The 21195-nt window shown below is 39.1% G+C and overlaps 1 protein-coding gene across 11 annotated transcripts in view; it reads right to left on the bottom strand.

The window, feature by feature from the left end:
- Bcas3 (BCAS3 microtubule associated cell migration factor) overlaps positions 1 to 21195 on the bottom strand; it is a 602200-nt gene that overhangs the window by 305126 nt on the left and 275879 nt on the right. For all 11 annotated transcript variants that reach the window (XM_029568114.1, XM_008842646.2, XM_029568116.1 and 8 more), the window contains 2 exons: positions 5773 to 5873; positions 2964 to 3160 (listed from right to left, as the gene is read on the bottom strand). In XM_029568114.1, coding sequence (XP_029423974.1) covers positions 2964 to 3160; positions 5773 to 5873 — 298 coding nt within the window. The remainder of the gene's footprint in view (positions 1 to 2963; positions 3161 to 5772; positions 5874 to 21195) is intronic.

The following is a 21195-nucleotide window of genomic DNA, read 5'->3' as shown; positions in this document are numbered from 1 at the left end:
GACAAAAGGCAGGGCCTTCCATCAGCAGCTGGCGACTGTCCCTAGAAAAAGAAAAGCCATAGCATCCTGGGGCATCACAAAAGAGAGCAAGTGAGTAGATATCAAGAGACAAAGGCCTCCTGCTTTCAAAGCTTTACTATTAATATTAAAATAACTGTGTGAGGGTTGTAAACATGAATTGCTAAGGACTAATGCAACTTAAGTACCTAAATTAGACCAGAACACGCAGCAGCCATCTATGGCCCATCTTAGGGCCATGCTTAAAAACAGGAACAACATTAAATTCAAACAATCAAAGAGAAAAATTGTAGGGAAGAAAGTCCCAGAAGGAAAAATGAGCAACAAAATGAGGGCTCCAAGTAAGAACTTAAAAGACAACCTTCTTTTTAGGACTCATTCTTTAAGATACATCAAAGCCTGGGGATATAACAAAGTGGTAGAGCACTTGCCTACCATGAACAAGACTCTGAACTCAACCCCCAGCACTACAGGGGAGAGACAGAGACAGAGACAGAGACAGAGAAACAGACAGAGAAACAGACAGAGAGAGAATGAATTAAGCAAAGGAAAAGAAGAAAAGGGGAAGGGAAGGGGAGGGGAGGGGAGGGAAGGGAAAGGAAAAAGGAACAAAATACTGAGATGGATGTACTTATAATCCAACCATTTGGGAGGCAGAAGCAGGAGGATCACAAGATGAAAGCCAGCCTGGCTTACATAGCCAGAACATGTCTAAAATATATATATAGTTTCTACCATGCCCATACAGGGAATAGAGTACCAAGTTTCCAGATATATTTGGGGATAGAAATGCCATACGTTAATGAACAGCTATGACAGGTGAGGAAAGACATAAAGAATAAGTCCCAGATCAGGTGTGGTAGTGCACACCTGTGAATCCAGTACTCAGAAAGCTGAGTGAGGCAGAAAGATGACATGAGTTCAAAGTCATCCTTGACTACACAGTGTGTCCAGGCCAACTTGGGCTACAAGGAAACAAAAACTAAGAAACAAAAGAAAACCTAGATTCTGGCCTGAGTACCAGTCAGTTTGAGGAGTCAGTGCAGGGGACAGACAGGATTGGGGGTGGGATGAAGCATTCCTGCTTTGTAGACCATTGAGAAGAAAATCAGGTAGGAGGGGGCATGGTCATATTCCAGCTCCTCTACCCATGCTCTGACACAAAGGAGTGTCTGGCAGGCACTCAACAACTGAGTACTATATTTAAATAAAGAAAAACAATCTAAAAGCTGAATCCAATCTTGCAACAACTTTGGTCTCGTTTTAAAAATATTGTTTTTGCTGTTGTCAAAGAAAAAGATATAGACATAGTTTCAACATCTGATTAGAATACAATTTCCCATAATTTTATTTTAAAGGGCATACAATAGGAAGGCCAGATGGCTGTTTTTTAAAAAAGAAAACTACTATAAAACAGATTTGGGGGTAGGGGGAAGAGTACAGGGTCTGTCTATATATCCCAGACTGGCCTTGAACTCACAATGCTCAAGTTTCTGCCTCTTGAATGATGGGATTAAAGTTATGTGCCACCACGTTCAGTCAATTTCCTTGCTTGCTTGCTTGTTTGTTTTTGATGGAGCTGTAGATTGAACTCACGGCCTCAGACATGTGAGGTAAATCTCTACCCACTAAGCCACATCCCAACCCTAGATTTTTTTTTTTTTTTTTGACAAGGTTACCCTAGTCTCAGCCCATCTAGAAGTCACTATGTGGACCAGGCTGGCCTCCATCTCACAGATCGACTTACCTCTGCCTCCGCCTCCCGAGGGTTGAGATTAAATGGCATTAGATTTTTTTTTTTTTTTTAAAGAGAGAATACAATAAGGGAGATGATATTGTGTTAAACTGGGCCCCCAGTACCTACTGGACCTTTATGTGTCAACTTTTATTCTGACAAATTAAAATGCTAGCAAATTTTGGGATTTTTTTTTTTTTTTTTTTCTTTTTGAGACAGGGTCTCCCTGTAGTCCCTGCTGACCTGAACTCACTAGGTAGACCAGGTTGGTCTGCCTCCCTCTGCTGCGACTAAAGGCGTGCGCCACCACGCCCAGCTAGACTTAAAATTTTAAATCTTAATTATATCACAAAATATGTAGAAATGAAAAGGATAGTTTTTATATTTGTGTAATGATTCTGTTGAGTAAAGACTATCAAAGAAAGCCAGGTGTGGTGGTACATGCCTTTAATCCCAGCATTTAGGAGACAGAGGCAGGAAGATCTCTGTGAGTTCAAGGCCAGCCTGGTCTACAAAGCAAGTTCCAGGCAAGCTGGGGCTACAGGGAAACCATCTCAAAAAAGACCAAAAAGACTATAAAAGAATACATATATTAGGAAAATACAGATGAAAAATGACAAGTGAGTTGTATCAATGCTTCCTCTTTACAGCTTTTTATAACGTAAAGGACAATACAGGATTGTGTGAAAATCATAGATGCATAAATGAACAGTAATGACAACTTCAGAAAGATCAGGAAAAGAAACATTTAGAAGTACAAACAAGGGGTTAAGAGCACTGGCTGCTCTTGCAGAGGACCCAGGTTCAATTCCCAGCACCCACATGGTGGCTAACAATCATCTGTAACTCTAGTTCTGGGGATCCAATGCCCTCTTCTGACCTCCGCAGACATTGCAAGACACGGATGCATTTACACACATGCAGGCAATACTTACACACATATAATAAAAATAATAAAAAAAAATTTTTTTAAGTAAGAATAAAGCATAGTGTTTATAGTGTTGTACTAGGTTCAGAGAAGACATTCCGAAGCTCAAATATTTGTTGTGTGTGATCAGACCCTAAGTGATGACAGTGAATCACAGGTAACAGCATACGGAATCAGCAACACAATGATTGTGCCAAGAGGAGAAAAGTAGTACACAGGACCCTTTTTTCAAGTGACACCTTAACCCTGTCATACAAATGACTTCTTGGTTCCTATTCCTACCTGAGACTGTTGAGCTCTAGATCATCTGTATCAAAATCCAAGAGCGGCTGTGGCGTGTCGCTCGGTCCATGAGACTGTAACACAGATGAACTAGATGATATGACTGTGGTCTGGCCTGAGGGGTGGATAGTTTTAAACTGGAACTGGGGACCCATCCACAGGCGTCTGTGGGGTCCAGTGTGTGTCACGATTTCAACCTGGAAAAGATATGGAATCACAATTTGAATGCATTATGACCTTCTGCGATCCACTGGCAATCCCACATCCCTTCTTTTCATAATGACTTCCACCCTAGCAAAGTGGAAGGTGGTCGGGCACGCACAAGCAAAATACAGTCAAAATCATGAACCTGAATGGACATTCATGACAGCCCTTGACTGAATCTCAGTGATACTAAAAACAAATTGTAGAAATGTGCATACATTGACACACATGTACATATCACGTGCAAAACACAAAAACCCCATGAAAGGAAAAGAACCAGTTGCTTACCTCACATAACAAGAGCAGCAGTTCCCTAGGGACTGCCTGACTTTTAAATTCAACCCAGACAGTGTTTACCATAATGTGGACAATGAGCATACCACCTATTCATCCAAAGATTCAACATCATTCCTATAAGTAATTAAAAGTAATTATTTCAAGCTCATGAAAAATGTGAAATTGTTCTTGGGCTATTCAAAGCTAAGAAAAAAGCCCAAAGCCCAAATAATTTTCACATCAGAAGCTAGTTCCTGTGTATAATTCAATATTTTAATATTTAGGCTGTTTTCTTAATTCCCTCACATCTATTTTTAAAAAGAAGTTATTTTGTTTTCTCTCAAACTAAAGTCTTTTTACTTCATGTAACTGTTACTTAAGATGTTTTCTCAACTGTCACAAACATTGACACAAGGGTTGTACACACAAAGAGTAATTTTCTTAAAGTGCTGTATAAACATCAAGCTCTATGGAAGGGATGGGTGGTGTTGCTAGTGTTATACTGAACTCTGTGAGAAAGAAGCAGACAGATGACAAGGGGAAACCTGAAAATACACATATTTTAAAATGACTTTGAAAATGATCCATTTGAATAATGGATTAAATATGCAAAAATCAACTGTATTTCTTCTAGCCTTGCCACTGCTGTATCGGCGTCTGTGCAAACACTTTATGGAGCTGCCTTCCCACGTGCCCTCAGTCCTTGCCCTGATTCTTTTATATTTAATTACATTTCTCTGATTGCAGTGATTAATTCTTAACAATATTCACATTCCCACTAATCAAGGGGAGAAAAACACTCAGATTGAGGACAGTGATTTCTGATTCAAGGAGTTGTATTCAGCAATGTAAATTAGGCCACAGATAAAGCATTGTGTGTATTTTAAGCTCAAAACCATCAGGGTCACAGAGCCGAGAGGTAAACAGATGCCTGTGCAATTTCACTGAGGCAATGGCCAGATGTTCCTGTATTCATGCTCTTGTTGTGTGCAGGACAAACATATTTTACACACTTTCACACTGACAGCACATATTACCCCTCCTTCTAATTGAAAAGCAGATGTGAAGGACGGCTTCCTTTGCCAGCATTCCTGGACAACAGTTTTGATTCTGGAAAAAGCATGTGTACTCTGGGTTTACTTTACCTTGGTATCATCAAAAGAGAAAGAGCTTCAGCATGTCTAGAGCTAAAACTGCTATTCAGGGAGCATCCTGTGAGCATCACTGGTGTGATAGAATAAATATACGTCATGTAGAAATGCTTGATTCTCCAATTTCTTTTTTTTAATTTCATGTGTATTATTGTTGTGCATGCATGAAAGTGCACCCATGTTGTACAATGCCCACAGGGGCCAGAAGAGGGCATTGGATCCCCTTGAACTGGAGTTATAGACCACTGCTAGCCACTATGTGGGTGCTAGGAATTGAACCCAGGTCTTCTGGAAGAGCAGCCAGTGCTCTTAACCACTGAACCATCTCTCCAGCCCCCAATCCTCCAATTTCTAAGTTCACTTTGGCTATCCAGGCTATCCTTCCTGAGAACATGAGGAAGCCACAAAGGGTTCCACTTCTCTGAGGCACCTCAGATAAAAGCTGCCAGATCTGTAATCTGAGACAAGTCATTAACTTCACCAAATGATGTCAGACAGGAGGCAGACATAACAGCATTTGTAATGAAGTCATTTGTGATCACTTCATTGTGAAAGCTACGCACCTCTCTTTGATTTCAAAGCTCTTCAGATGAAGATAGAGTCACCTGGTGAGGTGAGGAATGGTTATCTGAAGCTGTTATGGGAATGGTTTAAAGCCTAGGAGGCACAGCACTGGCTGGGCTTAACCAGGAAAGGAAATCCAGTTGGAATTGCACACAAAACAATGCTGTGCACAAAACTTCCACGATGAAAGCACCAGTCCATCCCGGCACAAATGAGGATTGCTGAATGGTTTTACTGCTTAAAGAAGGTGAATTCTCATTTAAAACCTGAAGAAAATGTGTTCCAAAGTCTCTGTGTCTGAAATTCAGGGCTCCAAGGATTTATAGAAGTTGTTTCAAACACAAGCACATTTTATACCTTTGCATTGAAGTAAATATTATTTATTCATATGTGCATAGATAAATGTGATGAAATATATGTAAAAAGTACATGTAAAATATATGTGTGCATATATGGAACAATATTTCTGAGAAATTCTTAATATGGAAATACTAAAATTCTTGGTGACTCAACAAAAGAAGTTACCAATTTTCTCCATTTTCCCTTAAGGAAAAGAATAAACACAGATTTTTGTTCTCCCTTATTTCAATATTCCCAATATACCAACATTTTACCTGGGAAAGCCATTCTTCATCTTCCTGTCCACTATGGTCGGAGGCTAAACTGTCATAGGACCCATGTCGAGTAATGGGACCAGGACTTCCAGGGGGGACCACTATAGAGAAAGAAAATGATTTAAACCTCCTTAAAACAGACATGAATACAATCGGTTCGGATATTACAGTCATTTATATGATGATAGGACATTTAAAGCACAGATAAAAATCATATAATTAATGAACAAGACTGGAATTCTTTTTTAATTTTTAATTTTTATTTTATGTGTATGCATGTATTGCCTGCATGTAGGTAAGTGCACCTGAGTCATGCAACACTGGCAGAGGACAGAAGAGGCTATTGGATCCCTGGAACTGGAGTTACGGACAGTTGTTAGCTGCCATGTGGGTACTAGGATTCAAACCCAGGTCTTCTGCAAGAACAGCCACTGTTCTTAACCGCTGAGCCATCTCTCCAGCCCTGGAATTCTTATAAATAAGAAAGATCTCCAATTAACAGTTAACTTAAGTTAGGTATGTATGTTGGCAAATGCCACACCCAGCTATACAGAAGGCTGAGGGAGAAGGATGATAAGTTCAAGGTCAGTCTGGGTAACAGAGAGACTTCATCTGGAAAACTTTAAAAAAAAAGTCAGCAATTTAGCTATGAGACCATAGGAAAGAAATAACTATGTCTATCACTGTGGGGGTCTCTCCTTTCCCTCGTGGGTCGTTGGCCACGGGTCCACGAGGGCACAGGGAGCAGAAGCGACAAACGGGGTCAGGATGGCCAGTGAGCACTGATGGAAGAAAGCCCTCCCGGGGAGGCAGCTTCCGTGATACAAACAGACTCAGTGAAACAGCTCCAGATTCAATGAAACAGCTCCGTTTATTCAGTGGGGGTTAGGGAAAATATAGTGTGGAGGCAGTAGCCAATGCTTCAGCTGATAGGTGCTCATAGTATGCTTTATTTACATGTGGCAGTAGGCGCCTATCATCCAACTAACGGGCAATGCCTAATTATCATATAGAAAAAACCTGGGGGTAGTTTTTACTCCAGGTAACTATGCCAAAGGTCATGTTTTAAATGAGGCCAAGCATCCTTGCTTGGCCGCACTTTCCAGGTAAGTCAGGCAGGAAGCCCCTGCAGAGAAAGGAGCCAACCTTAACAGCAGGGTTCCCCAACATATCTTAACACTCCAAGGACTCTGAGGAGCTGTGACAAATCTCACTGGGAGAGTACATGAAGATTGTTTCAAAGAACCCATTCAATGCTTTCATCTACATTGAAGGCATACAGATGCATATTTGATGAGAAACCCTTTCAATTGCTGAAAATTTTCATTGATCAAGGAAATATTGTCATATTTCAATAATTTCCTTAATTCTTCAGTAGTATGATATAGTCAAAACTACAGTCTGGGGCTGGAGATGGCTCAGCGGTTAAGAGCACTGGCTGCTCTTGCAGAGGATCCAGGTTCGATTCCCAGCACCCACATGATGGCTAACAACTGTCCATAACTCCAGTTCCAGGGAAATCCAAAGCCCTCTTCTGACCTCCACAGGCATTGCACAACATGGGTATACACTCACATGCATGCAGGCAATATACATTTTAAATAAATAAATAAATAAAAATTAAAAAATTGTAGTCTACTTTCTCATAAAAAGAGAACTTTTACTTAGTAAAAGTAACAAAATGTTTTGTTAATTTATTTGTGTTTGGTTGGTTGGTTGAAATGGGATCTGGCCTCAAACTCACTATGCAGTTCAAGGTATCTTTGAACTTCTGATCCTTCTTCCACTCAGGCATGGGCCCCTACACCTGGCTCATGCAGTGCTCAGGATCGAACTTAGGGTTCCCTGCATGCTAGGCAAGCATTCAACCAATTGAGCTACCTCTCTAGCCTAAAACATAAAATGCTTTAAACATTTATTAAATTCATACAATGAGCCAAATATTATGTCACCAAAACCTCAGCTTTTTCTTTGGAAGGTATAAATCATTCATTGTGTCTACGTATCTATTTCCTTTGTTCCTTTCTAAATAGACTTCAATTTTTTAAAAAGCAGTTTTGGGTTTACAGTAGAAGTGAGAAGAATGTACAGTCTCTATCCCCACTTTTTCTAATGTACCATTTTAATGGTCAGAGAAATCAAAACAATGAATAACTGGGGAACGGGGTTGGGGGGGGCAGAGGGGATAGGAGACAAGGAGTAAACAAACATGGATTAATAGAAAAGAGTAAGAAACAAAAAACAATCTCATCATTTCCACCATCACAGATGTTTATATCTGCACCCAAATTTCCTTAGGCTAGACTACTAAAAATGAAACAAGAAGATGTGACCATTTTAAATATTCTTAATAAAGAGTCCCAGAAACAAAGCACACTTCTATGAACAGTAGTGGGGACCCCCATCTTCCTTGACTCCTGTCAAGACAAGGTATTTAGAAGAACTAAATCTTAGTAAAATAGATATAATGAAGTCAAGAAGTTTAACCTAGGGCAAGATTTTACAAGACATACTCACAGAAAGGTTATCTGAACTTGCTATGGTAAGAGAAATGGGACCTAACTCCGCTGATTATTGAACAGATATATAAAACAGACCACACACTGCAATAGTCCAATGTGTTAGCTGCTAGTTCTTCAAAATCATGGTTCTCTAACATGCTGGTATTTAGCACAAAACACAAATGGCCACAAAGTCATACAACTAAATTTTTGTGATAGCATATAGTATCATAAAGAAAGGAATATCATAATAATTATTAATTATTAGGTAAAGGTTCTTTTGAAGATAATTCTGATAGATACTGCAAAGTTGATAAGTCAGTTGATATTTTCAAGTCATTTGGCACCTTTTTTTGATGTTAAATTCTTAATGTAGACAGAACAAGAGGAACTTCAATTGCCCACCCCACTTCCTTAAATAACTACTCAAAAAAGTTGAACATGGTTGTCAGATGTGGTAGCATATGCCTGCAGTTTCAGCACATGGAAGGCAGAGGCAGGAGGATCTCATATTCAATGCCAGCTTGGGCTACATAGTAAAATACTACTTCAAAAAACATTAAAATACAACACAAAACAAAGCAACAAAAGGTTGACTATAGACAAATAACTAGATTATAGTACATGGTGTGTATAGCTGGTGAGAGTAGGGCAGATTTGTCAGGTTGTTTGTTGCAACAGGGTCTCACTATATAGCCCTGGGTGGCCTGGAACTTGCTATGCAGACCATACAAGAGTGGAAAAGATTTTAATGAAGTGTAAGAACAAGTCATCCAGGATCTGAGGAAAAAGCATCACCAAGGAAAATAAAGTAAATTAAGTATAGCAATTCTGGTTCTAAAACTACAGTGATATGATAGACACTAAATAGCTTTATGTAGGTAAGACTGTCTTTCTGTAAGAAAAAAAGTAGATTATGTGGATTTTTCAAAGAGATTATGTGGCATCCTATATGTTCTAGGCCAAAAGTAGTAACTTTCACAATAAACACTCAAAAAATATTAAGTGGATGGCTGAAGTTTTGTATTCTAGATAAGTGATGACAATAGAATGGCTTGACATTTATTATCTCATCATGAAAGAGTGGACATTGGTGGCAGGGATGAAGGTAGGGCGAGGATGGAGTGGGGTTATTGATGAAACAAAACCGGTCAGGAGGTGATGTTGAAGCAGGCTGGTAGGTTCATGGAGGTTTATTACACTATTGTTATCTGGTTATGAGTATGCTTGGAATTTCCCACAGTGAAAAGAGAGGAAGAAGTGGGGGTGAGGGAGGAGTCTCTGTCATCACCTGCTTTTCAAAGGAAGTAGTAAATATTCCAAATATACATCTAAGAAATGAATTCTTTTGTACCTGTGAAATAGTGACAATAAATAAGTCTCCTTTAAACTGCCAGGAGAAAGAAAAGCAAAAAGAAAAGAAAACCATAAATTTGAATCCCAAACGCCTACATGGAGACTGTAAGAAACCCTTTTTGCTCATTAGTGGTCTAACTGCGGATGCTTTGGCATCATCAGAAGATGAAAAATATGAAAATACATATAGGAGAAAGAGTTTTCAACATTCAATGAATACTATTCTTTCTCCCCTACATTTTAAAACTTTATTCAATCTACATAGGAAAAATATTATACATTTCCTGTCACAGTAGGGGAAATGACATGCCAGATGAAAAATAAAGAAAAATAACTGCCAACTTTGACTCCAGAAGAAGAAAAATACAACAAGAGAAGGTCTGATAAGAGAGAGTCTGCACACTTTCCAACCAGTCATTAGGAATCCTAATCCAGTTCTACACTGACATGGAGCAAAAGTAGCAAAGACAGACTGTGGAGAGTAGCTGGTCCCCAAGGAGAGCTAGACAATGACAGAATCCCAATCACTCTGTTAAAAACGGCATCACTCACTCTCAAAGTTCAGGAAAGCATCAAGAAATCCCTGATCTGGGGGCTGGAGAGATGGGTCAGCAGTGACAAGTGCTTACTGTTCTAGCAGAGGACCTGGGTTCAGTTCCCAACACCCACATGGCAGCTCACAAACATTTGTAACTTCAGTTCCAGGGGATCTGATGCCCTCTTCTGTCCTCCATGGGCTCCTGCACACATGTGGCACACATATATTCATGCAGGCTCACACATGTACATATTAAAAAAAAATTTATAAAGAAAAGAAATGCCTGGTCTACAACCATGTCAAAATGCTGCCTAAGGAGCATTTTCCATGCGTACAACAGTAACAAAGGCAAAGTCCAGAGGAAGACAAGACAGGAAGTAGAGAAAGAAAGGATGCTGGAGGGGCTTTTGCCAATCAGTGACCAATAATCTCACTGGGAACAGGGTCATGTCAGCAGTACCAACAAGGACAAAATGTACCCAAGTGCCTTACTCATAATTTTATAATCTCCAGGGTCTATAAGATTTAGATACAACATCAGGAAGGATAAATGATTACGATTCATTTTTCCACATTTCTAGTCAGGCAGGTGTAAAGTAGAACTACTTTAATTTTAAAATGACAATTTTCTTTTCTACTTAAATGAAGTTACATATCTTGAAAACTTAAGATAAAAGGGCCAAGATATGTATCAGCTACCTGAAGAAAAATGGAAGAAAAATGGTCATCATTTTTATAAACATTTATCAGCTACTTCTAGGTGATTAATAAACTTAAAAAGAACAAAGAATTTTGAGATATGAATCTTGCCATATGCTAACCCTACTATAGGAATTTATAACATACCTTATCCAGCTGTATACATACAAAGGAAATACCATCAATTTGGCTTAGAATACCACTCTAAATGACTGCCTCTACACATAGACATTTGATAAACACAGATCACCAAGCAGTGACAGGATGAGTGGATCATTAGAGATAACTGTGAACCAGACTTTTTCTACCGTGTTCTCAGAAAAGAAGACAGAGCACACAGTGAGTAGACAAGAACTAAAAAGCCAGAGTGATACATGTGTGTGTATATGTATGTATAGGCCTGCTTGTGTGGGTAAATTTATATTTTCACATGTATTTAAGGGAAAAGAAAATAAAAGAAATCTGCTTTAGGCTGATCTTTGAGAAATAGTCCTTTTGACCTCAGCCAAAAATCACTCCATACAAAGACAAGTCAAATCATGCAGAGAAAAATCAAATGGTCCAATAACCACATCCCTAAATCTAACACTCACATAAAAATTCTCAATATTCGAAAAATTCATTTCATAATATAAGTTTTGAAACCTATAGAAAGCTTGAAAGAATTTTAGTTTTCACTTTTTAGATACCTTCTAAAGCAGAGTATAAAGAGCAATGTGCATAGAATATTTTTAAATATTTATTTTTTGTTTTTATTTTATTGTATGAGTGTACTGCCTGCATGTGTATAAGGGCACCCATGTTGTAGAGTGCCCACAGAGGTCAGAAGTGGGCACTGTATTCCCCTGGACCTGGAGTCATGGACGGTTGTTAGTGTCATGTGGGTGCTGGGAATTGAACCTGGGTCCTCTGCAAGAGCAGTCAGTGCTCTAAACTGCTGAGCTATCTCTTCAGTCCCCAGAGGTGTTTTTTGTTTTTTTTTTTAATTACCTAAAAAAAATGTAGTATTCATGTGTTTGGGAAAATCAAAAATATTGGTTCATAGGCTGCTAACCTGCAGGTATAAAGTATTATGCTACACAAATAATAATTATTAACTTAAGAATCATAAACATATTTATTAATAGCCGTGTAAATGACACTTTTGAGTTCCTTTCCTCTTTTACACTGGCTATTACATTAGGCTATATGAGATAGAAACAAAGTTCAATAAATGAGTTATTTAAACCTCCTGACATATAAAATTTTCCTCTGAAAGAAAGACAATATAACTTCAATTCCATAAAATCAAATTCTTTCCAAAATTTCCCCTAAAGAAACAGCTGAACCTCAATAACTTCTTTTCAGCAACAAACCTACTCTTCTCCCTGGAAGAAGAAGATTAGCTGTTTCATCATTAATATAATGAGCTCTTTTGCATGTGGGCCTCAGTGTGTTGGGTATGCTTTTTTAAGTATTCAGTAGAAAAATCAGACATCTTAAAAATAAAAGCTTATGGGATATAGGTATAGCTTCAAAAGATGATGAAAACTCTATTTGGTTCTGTTTTGTTCCTCTTCTATTCCTTCTGGAATATTTTCCAGGTGACAGTAGAAAAATCATCTTAGGAGTGGCTCTGGAAGCTCTGGCAGACACAGCGGATACAACAGCACTACTTGTAATGAGTCTGGGTCAAAGAAATGTACTTACGGAATACACCTAAAACTGCTGACCTAGCTGGGACCTGGTTTTCCAGGTGGAAGAGTCATGTCTACTTCAAACTTTTGTTGAAAACCAAAATATGTTGATAGGCTAAATGTGTAGAATTAGGAAGAACCAGTCTGTTCATTCACAAGTTAATACTGTGATAAATTTCAACTGCATACTCTGGTTTATAAATGAGGCTCTCATTTGGAGACATACTGGCAGGCTGGCAGCTGAACTGTATATGGAATTCTATAATCATCATATTCAGGTCCGGAACATGTTTGTTTTCAGTCCTCTACAGGGTCCCACCCCTCTGCAAACAATAAAAAGGCTGGCATGCTGAAGTCTTCAGCAGGGACCTGAGAAGTGAATGAGGTGCCAGCATTTCAGTCCTCTGGGCTATTTCAGGAGCAACATATCTTTTTTCTAGCAACAGAGAAATTTGTGAGTTCAATGACATCATGCAGCCGTGAATGAAACAGCTTGGGCTGGAGGTTCACCCAAAGGCCAGTGGTGATAAACTCTCATCCCAGGACAAACTTCCATATATATTCTTGGTTCTTATTAGAAACAGCATTTATATATCAACCATGCAATGAGACAGGGCTCTGAACCAGACTCTGTTTCTGATCAGAAAGTGCTCTGGACCTGAGGAGGAAATTCGGGCTGTAAATGCAGTCTCTTATGACAGAAATGAAAATTTCTGTTTTTTTGAAAAGCAAGCCTCCAAGAACAATTAACCAAGAAAGCAAAATGGTGAAAACAGTTCCCAATGAGCAAACATTGGAAGGAAAGGAATTACAGGAGCCAAACAATCTGTGTCAACAGTAGTAATCAGACATTCCTATTTTCAAACAAGTTATCACTTTATACCTATCAAGGTCACAAAAGCTAAAGTAACTTTTTTAATGACTAAAAAGAAGGGCCCCAGGTTAAAAAACTAACACCCCTTTAATACCCTAAGTGATGTTTAGTATTAAAATTAACTCTGTTACAGATGCTGTAAGTTAAATGTAAAGCAACTCACTGAATTTCACATGCAGAGCAGCTACAGCACTGGCTGGTCTGCTTATTAGCCTCCATGCTTTACAACAACAGAAGTGTAAGGATACATAACAGAGAACAAGCTTTACCCACGTTGTGTATTAAATGGATCAATGGTCTTCCTTGCACCCTGACCCTGTGGTACCATAGATGTTCTCTAATTAATTATTAAAGTTTTCTAACAGTCATTGTACATCTCTGGTTTCACTTTCCTTTTATTCCACATTCCCAGAAGAACAGTCACGGATAATATATAATTAGAAAAATGACGTCCTCATTGTCTATGAAAGAATACATTTCCCTGAATAACGTCCAACTCTGGGCATATCTTATGCCTTCCTTCCCACAGCTTCCTTTTCTAAATTTCCTAAAATTTCTATTCCCAGATTGAAGGACCTTTCACTTGTTATGCCTGATGCCCTACAGGTCATTTGACATTGTGTCTGGACAAGTTATACCTGGAGGCAGCCTGGCAAGGCTCACAGTTTAGTTTTACTACTCAGCATGACCGTAAACATCTCATAAAATGTAGAAAACAATAGAGCCTAATGGGTTGGTGCTCTCAGCCAGATCAGCAACTCTGCTAAGCAAAAATTCCAAACAGTACCAATATTCATCTTGGACCTAAATAGACTATGACAATGCCGTCAAAACAGCTGCAATTAAGGTCAAGGCAGAGCTTATTCACCTGGAAGGCTGTGCACAGGCCTACTTAATATGTATGTCTGAAACTCTTTCACTAGCAAACTTCAATACATGCTCATTACATCAACAACAAAAGGATAACCGGAACTCTCAGCCAGTTCATCTATACTTTTTGTATTATAACTATAATATCTGTCTTGGAGCTTGTGAACACCAACATTATCTTGCCATAGTTATACAGTCCAAAGAACAGCAGCATTCTTCTTAGTGCTCCCCTTGCAGAGCAGTAAAAGGCAAGACATTAGGACACACCAGCTACGTCTTGGGAGTGGATGAGATGGCTAAGAGATGGAGAAGACTTATTTTCCACTGAACACACTTTGGTACATTTTAAGTTGTGTAGACCATTGTGTCTAAATGAAAATAGATATTTAATACAAAGTCATAGAGAGCACTGCAATCAATACAGTCAGCAGAGCAACTCAGCCACAGGCAAGAAGTCAAAATAAACAAATCAAATGCACAGTGAGAGTGATGCGTGAAACAAATGTGACTTGTTGCTTATTTGCTCGTGTGTCCCACCACCAATTTATTACATAGTAGGATTTTTTTTTTAAGTAAGGGTGTAACTTCTCATTTGCTTAGGAAACTGTCTCATTTTATCTACTTACCATTATTTCTATACTTACACAAATAACCAAATACAACGCCAGCTGTGCACAGTCTAAACACATGCTTCTGCTGAGAAGGAATGGCTACTTGATGGAAGCTGGACACATCAATGTCTTAACCTTTACACAATCAAGAGCTGTGTCTGGGCCTGCTGGACTGGTCTGCCATCCCAGCTACATAGGAGACTGAGGCAAGAGGGCTGAAAGCTCAAGGTCTGCCTGGCTACAGAGTTGTCTAGACAACTTAATGAGACCTTCAAATTTTATAAAAAATGAAAAGGCAGGGGTAAGGGGGTGCCATGGCTCAGTGGGTAAAGGTGCTTACTGCCAAGCCTGACAACCTGAACTTGATTTCCAGGACCCACATGGTAGGAGGAAAGAACCAACTCCTTCAAGTTCTCCTCTGACCTCCACACACATGCATAGATGGACATACCCCATTCCCACGAACACACATGCATACATATATAAGATACACATATAAAATGGAACAAAGAGATGTAGCTCAGTGGTAGAGTGCTAGCCAGTTAATGCACAAAGATCTACATTCAATCTCAGGGACTGAATTAAAAAAAGAGAGAGAAAACTGAGTTGTAACTTCAGTAATGCCAATAACAGTCTCAACCAATTAGCCTAAGTTGCATACTTGCATACTAGATGCAATTCTTTCAGGAATAATCAATTATCTTTTCTAATTTCAAAGACTATTCTAAAACACAGCATACTCTATAAAAGAGTGAGATAAGCAGAGGCCACAGGAACCTCTTATGAATAAAGTTAAAGAAACACTGTTTCGGTCATTAACTAGGTTCATATAGCAAAGTATTGCTACAAAACTCCAGGCACAATAGAGCACTTGCCCAGCCACCTCAGTGGCTGCGGTTAGAGCTTCAGCACTAAAACAAAGAAACAAACCAAAACAGAAAAATCCTAAAAACTGATAAAACAAAGGAGAAGGCGTCATTTATAAATGTAAAAATGGCAAAAATAATAATAATAATAAAAGCATCTGGTGCAGAGTTAATACTGTGCTGTCCATGCTTTACTCGTTTACTGCCTAATACCATCCTGGGAGAGTCCGATCATTACACAGCAGGAAGAACCAAACAGGCATTTTCTCTTGCCTAAGCAAAAGAGACAAAGCTGTCTTGGCATGAAGAGGTAAAAGCTTTTAGGCCTGGAAGACACTGGCATTTTCAACCTATACATAGGAACATAATTCAAGATCCTTCTAAATAATCATTTAAGATCCATGATGTGTTCCTTTATTTTAACTCCAAACCAATCAGAAAACACACAGAAGCAAGAGGATAGGGCTGACTAACAAGTACTGTAGGGCTTTCTCTATGTCAAAAAGCAAGAGCACATTCTCCAAAGTTAGATCTTCTACCGAGTCTCAATGTCAGATTCTCTGAGCTAGCTCTCCAAGTCAGTGCTAACCTCTCATTTATAATTACATAACTATGATATTTATGTTTTTGTAAAGTTTATCAATAGATGCATGCTGAAATATTCATAGGAAAATGAATAGCAGAAGATTTTCTTTTAAAAAAATGCTTAATTTTTTTAAAATTTTATGCATATGAGTATTGCCTGTATGTAGGAAGGTGCACCCATGTCTTATAACACCCATGAAGATCAGAAGAGGGCATCAGATCCCAAGAACTGGAGTTATAGACAGTTGTGAGCCATCGTGTGGGTTCTAGGACTTGAACCCAAGTCCTCTCTGCAAGAGCAACCAGCAATCTTAACTGTGGAGCTATTTCTCCAGTCCCGAAACTATTTTCTTAATACTACTTCAACATCATTTGCCTCTCTCACAACTTGGACATTTGCACTGATGGTGAAAAGCAATGGTACATGAAACTGCCATCCAGGATCCTCTGCAAGAGCAACCAGTGCTCTTAACTGCTGAGCAGTCTCTCCAGCCCAGAAGACTTTCTTTTAATACTTCCTTCACATACAAAAATGTTTTTCAAGGGAACAGAAACAAGCACAGAATTCCTTTAATTGTTGAAGGAAAGTAACTGGTAGATTCATGAAACAATTTACTGTATTTTGTATATATTTGACTGCTTCCATAATAATTTTTCTATTTTTATTTTGTTTTTCTGCAGTGCTGGGGATCAAACCCAGGGTTTCAACATGCCAAGCAACTGCTCAACTACTGAAGCATGACCCTATCCTAAAACTGTTAAAAAATTCCTTCACAGATACTGGAAAAAAAGGTGAACAGTCATTTCTAGATCTGAGGACTGACACCCCTCAGTCCTCTGAGGACTGATGTTTCTTGGCTAGGAATGAGATATGTAAAGCAGTCTAGATAAAACAGGGAGCCACAACAGAAAAGAATCAGAATAATGATTTTCTAGAGTATTTTTTCCGCATAACGTTACTCTGTGACCGCTGTGTTCAAACTTCCGTTCTGACTTGCTGTCACTGCTGTCTGACATCCACCTCTTTCCTCTACAACACTTTTAGGGAGACCTCGCATTCTTCTTATTTCCCTTCCTTCCTCCATCCCAGTCTTTCATACTCATGTTTTCATGTCTTTTTTCCTTCAAGACGTCCTAAATATTTTGAAAAATAAGCTATTAATATTATATGAATTTTTTAGTTGTAAACTTCAAAAATCATGCTGTTAAAAACTAAAAACTTTTTCAACCCCCTCACATTCAGTGAAATAGTGATTACAAAAGTAATCTCATAAAATCAAATATTCTGGGGCTGGAGAACTGGCTCAGTGGTTAAGAGCACTGGCTGCTCTTGCAGAGGACAGGGGTTCAATTCCCAGCACCCACATGGTAGCCAACAACTGTCCGTAACTCCAATTCCAGGGAATCCAACGCCCTCTTCTGACCTCTGCAGGCAATGCAAAACAGGGGTGCACTTACATACATGCAAGCAAAACACTCATACACATAAAATAAAAATAATAAATAAAATATTTTGATTAAAAAAATCAAATACTCTGACACCTCACAATTTTGATGTTAAGAGTCTAATCTTTTAGGAAAAGTTTCAGAGTCTTAAGGCCATTATTAAGAAAACATTCTAGAGATCAGCCCTTCAGTAAACATGGGGCTACAAGGAGGACCATTCCCCTTATAAGTTACTAGGAGAGTCAAGGCACTCAAAGCACAAAAACCTAAGGGAAAAACTAAATATGTGTAAGTAAGAACTGCCAAATAAAATTTCTTTCTATACTTTGGAAAATGCACAGAGCAGTCCAGAGCCACACCTGTCTAGGTAGCCTGTTAAGATCAGGAAAGATAGGAGCTAACACAAGGGCATTTTTGCCACTGCTGCTGCTCTGCAACAAAGCTTTGCTGGATGTGACCTGTGCACTCTTGGGAACTATGAGAGCCAAGGAGGACTTCTGAAGGAAATAGGCACTCATTCTATGGGTATGACTTGGAAGCAATGGCTGTCATTTCACTTCTTGTCCCATCCCAACTACTGTACTAATAATCTCATTTAATTCAGCAATGACCCTATAACAGAAGGTTGACAATGTTCATTTTAAAAAAGGAGACAAGCTGGGCATGGCCGTGCATAGCTTTAATCCCAGGGAGGCAGAGGCAGGCCAGTGCTGTGAGTTCCAGATGAGCCTGGTCCACATAGCGTCTTGAGAAAGAGAAAGAGGGAAGGAGAGGGAGAAAGCCCAGGGAGAGTTTGTTTTGTTTTTGTTTTTAATAAGTGCAGTTGCTGTTGTTGTTTTGGCCTTGCTAAGGACGGAACCCAGGGTCCCAGTTATGCGGAGCACCAGCTCTGCTGCTGAGCTGTGTACACTGGCAAGCCCTCCACTTTAATTTGAAAAAGGAATATTGGTATTCCTAAGAACAAAGGAAAGTATGAAAATACTGTTTTAAGTGCACATGGAACAATACTTTCTTTTTTCTAAATAATAGCAGTTTTCTTTGATTCCACAATTTGATAATGAGAATAATTAGCAAAGGATCCACATTTCCCATTAGTACATTAAAAATGAAGAGCAATAAGGCAATCAGCTCAGTTCCTATGGGCTGACCAGAGCTTCAGTTCCAGTGCCTAAGCTGCTTAGAGCCTCTTTTAACAAGGCTAAATTCTCAACTTTTATGAGCTTCAGGATAAGTTAGGAAAATATAGGGTAGGGATCACCTGCATTCTTAGAGTTGAAAAGGATTTTTCACTGCTTAATTATAAAATGAGGAAACTGAGGCACAGAAAACGATTAACTCAAAGTAACAACATTAAAGAAGACAGAACCATTCATTTATACAATTAGTCCCTTCCCCTCACTTTCTCAGACAGGGTCTCACTATGCAGCCTCAGCTGTCCTGAAACTCACTATGTAGACCAGGTTGGCCTTCAGATATTCACCTGCCTCTGCCTCTAGAGTGCTGGGACTAAAGGTGTTGCATAAATGTAATCTCAAGCAAGGACAGTCATGAATTTGTAAGGGAATCTGGGGAGTAACGTGAACGCAAGCACAACTGACAATGGGGCAGAACAGCTAAGCGACATGGCTCGCTTCATATTTTTCTGGAGTATTAAAAAAAAAAATACCATGCAGTCAGTTAGCAGAGCTTAAAGCAGTTTTTACACAGAAAAATGTCAAAGCATTTACAGGACTAGGAGAAGTTGTCCTATTAATGGCAAAGAGGTGTAGATTCACATGTTAGAAACACTACCAAGAAGAAAAGATTTCTGCTTTAGCAAAATCCATATTTATATGATTACATTTCCTATAGCTGAGAGAAGGTATAATTAATGGATTTCCCTCCTTCTCTTAATGTGGTCATTTGTCAATTCAAATACAGAATGCCCAATCAATTTTGATGTATTTAGTAAGCAATTTGTCAAACAGTGCTATAATCCAGTTAATATATTAATTCTTGACATGGAGAGAGCACTAACAACTATTAGGTTTTCCATAACTGGCTTAGAGAGAAAAGCCCAAGCCTGGACTCATGGTCAGGCATGTGGGGACAATTCTGTGTCCCAGTATCTCAGTTCATGCAGTAGCACACAACAAGCTCTCATAAAACTCATGGACAGGGGAGGCTTCTAACTTAGTCCAGCAATCTGTGTCTCTTTAAATCCTTGTACCTCATATACATATATATATATATTTTGGTCTTTTTGAGACAGGGTCTCCCTGTAGCCCCAGCTGTCCTGGAACTCAATATGTAGACCAGGTTGGCCTTGAACTCACAGAGCTCCACCTGCCTCTGCCTCCCGAGCGCTGGGATTAAAGGTGTGCACCACCACGCCCGGCTCCTCATGTATATATATATTTTTTTTTTTCCTCATGTATATTTTTAATAAAATAAACTTGCCATCATATGTGACAATAAATCAAAGTTCCTCAAGGAAGAACAAGACTTGGTTAACAGAATATGTGAACTTTAACTAGCTTTACAAAGGAAATTTTACATTATCACCAAAGAATTTTCAGCATGTTAGTTAAACCAACAGCTAAGTTAAAAATTTTAACTAATTCTCTCAAAGTTTCTTCATATCACTTGCTAAAGAAGTGGTTCTCAATATTTAATTTTTTTCCATCCCAAGTAAATCACTGGCTCCTATCAGTAAACACCACAGACACTGAACATGGATGCTTACTGGGAGTCAAGTTGTAGACTCCTGGAAGGCTGCCCTCTGACTCATACCATGTGAAGGTTTGGCAGGACAGACACCTCACTTTCTATGAATACTTCAGCCAGAATTCCATCTCCTCCTTTACCCATGCATATGTGTGAACTGGGACCTGGAGATAAAACCACTAGCTATGGAGAGCTTCCAGTCGGGTGCTCCAAACTCAAAATCCAAAAGAAACTGGGAGTTTCTCAAACTCCTCAGTGAGAGAGTTGGTCGCTAGCAAGTGGGACGATAATCTCAACAGCCATCCTAAGTGCTCAAGTCCATGAAATATAATCTGAGACATTCCGGTGTTCTCTACCAGGAAATGCAAAACCACAGTTGGAAACAAACAAATTCTAGAAAACAAAATTTTTTGGATTAGAATGATAAAGAAGAGACAAGGAGAACTAAGTTCATTTTCCAGATGTCAGTCTCTCGTTGGCCTCTCTATGAATCATGGAGGAGCAAGGAAAAAACAGTTTTCCAGATTGACTTGGCACAGGGCTGTGTATTTATTTAAAAACCTGCAGTGTATACTAGTCCTCCAGACTACCAGACGTCCCATTGTTTCATGTCTGCTGAGAAAGGTGCCCTACATATCAGAAAAGCACACTGAATATTTTTGTGTGACCCAGGGGGCAGAGGTCACTTATTATAA

This window comes from Nannospalax galili, unplaced genomic scaffold, assembly GCF_000622305.1.
Source record: "Nannospalax galili isolate Female #2095 unplaced genomic scaffold, S.galili_v1.0 scaffold879, whole genome shotgun sequence".
In the NCBI taxonomy this organism is placed as follows: Eukaryota; Metazoa; Chordata; class Mammalia; order Rodentia; family Spalacidae; genus Nannospalax; species Nannospalax galili.
Note: the sequence above shows the minus strand (reverse complement) of the source record. Positions and strands in the feature narration are given on the sequence as shown.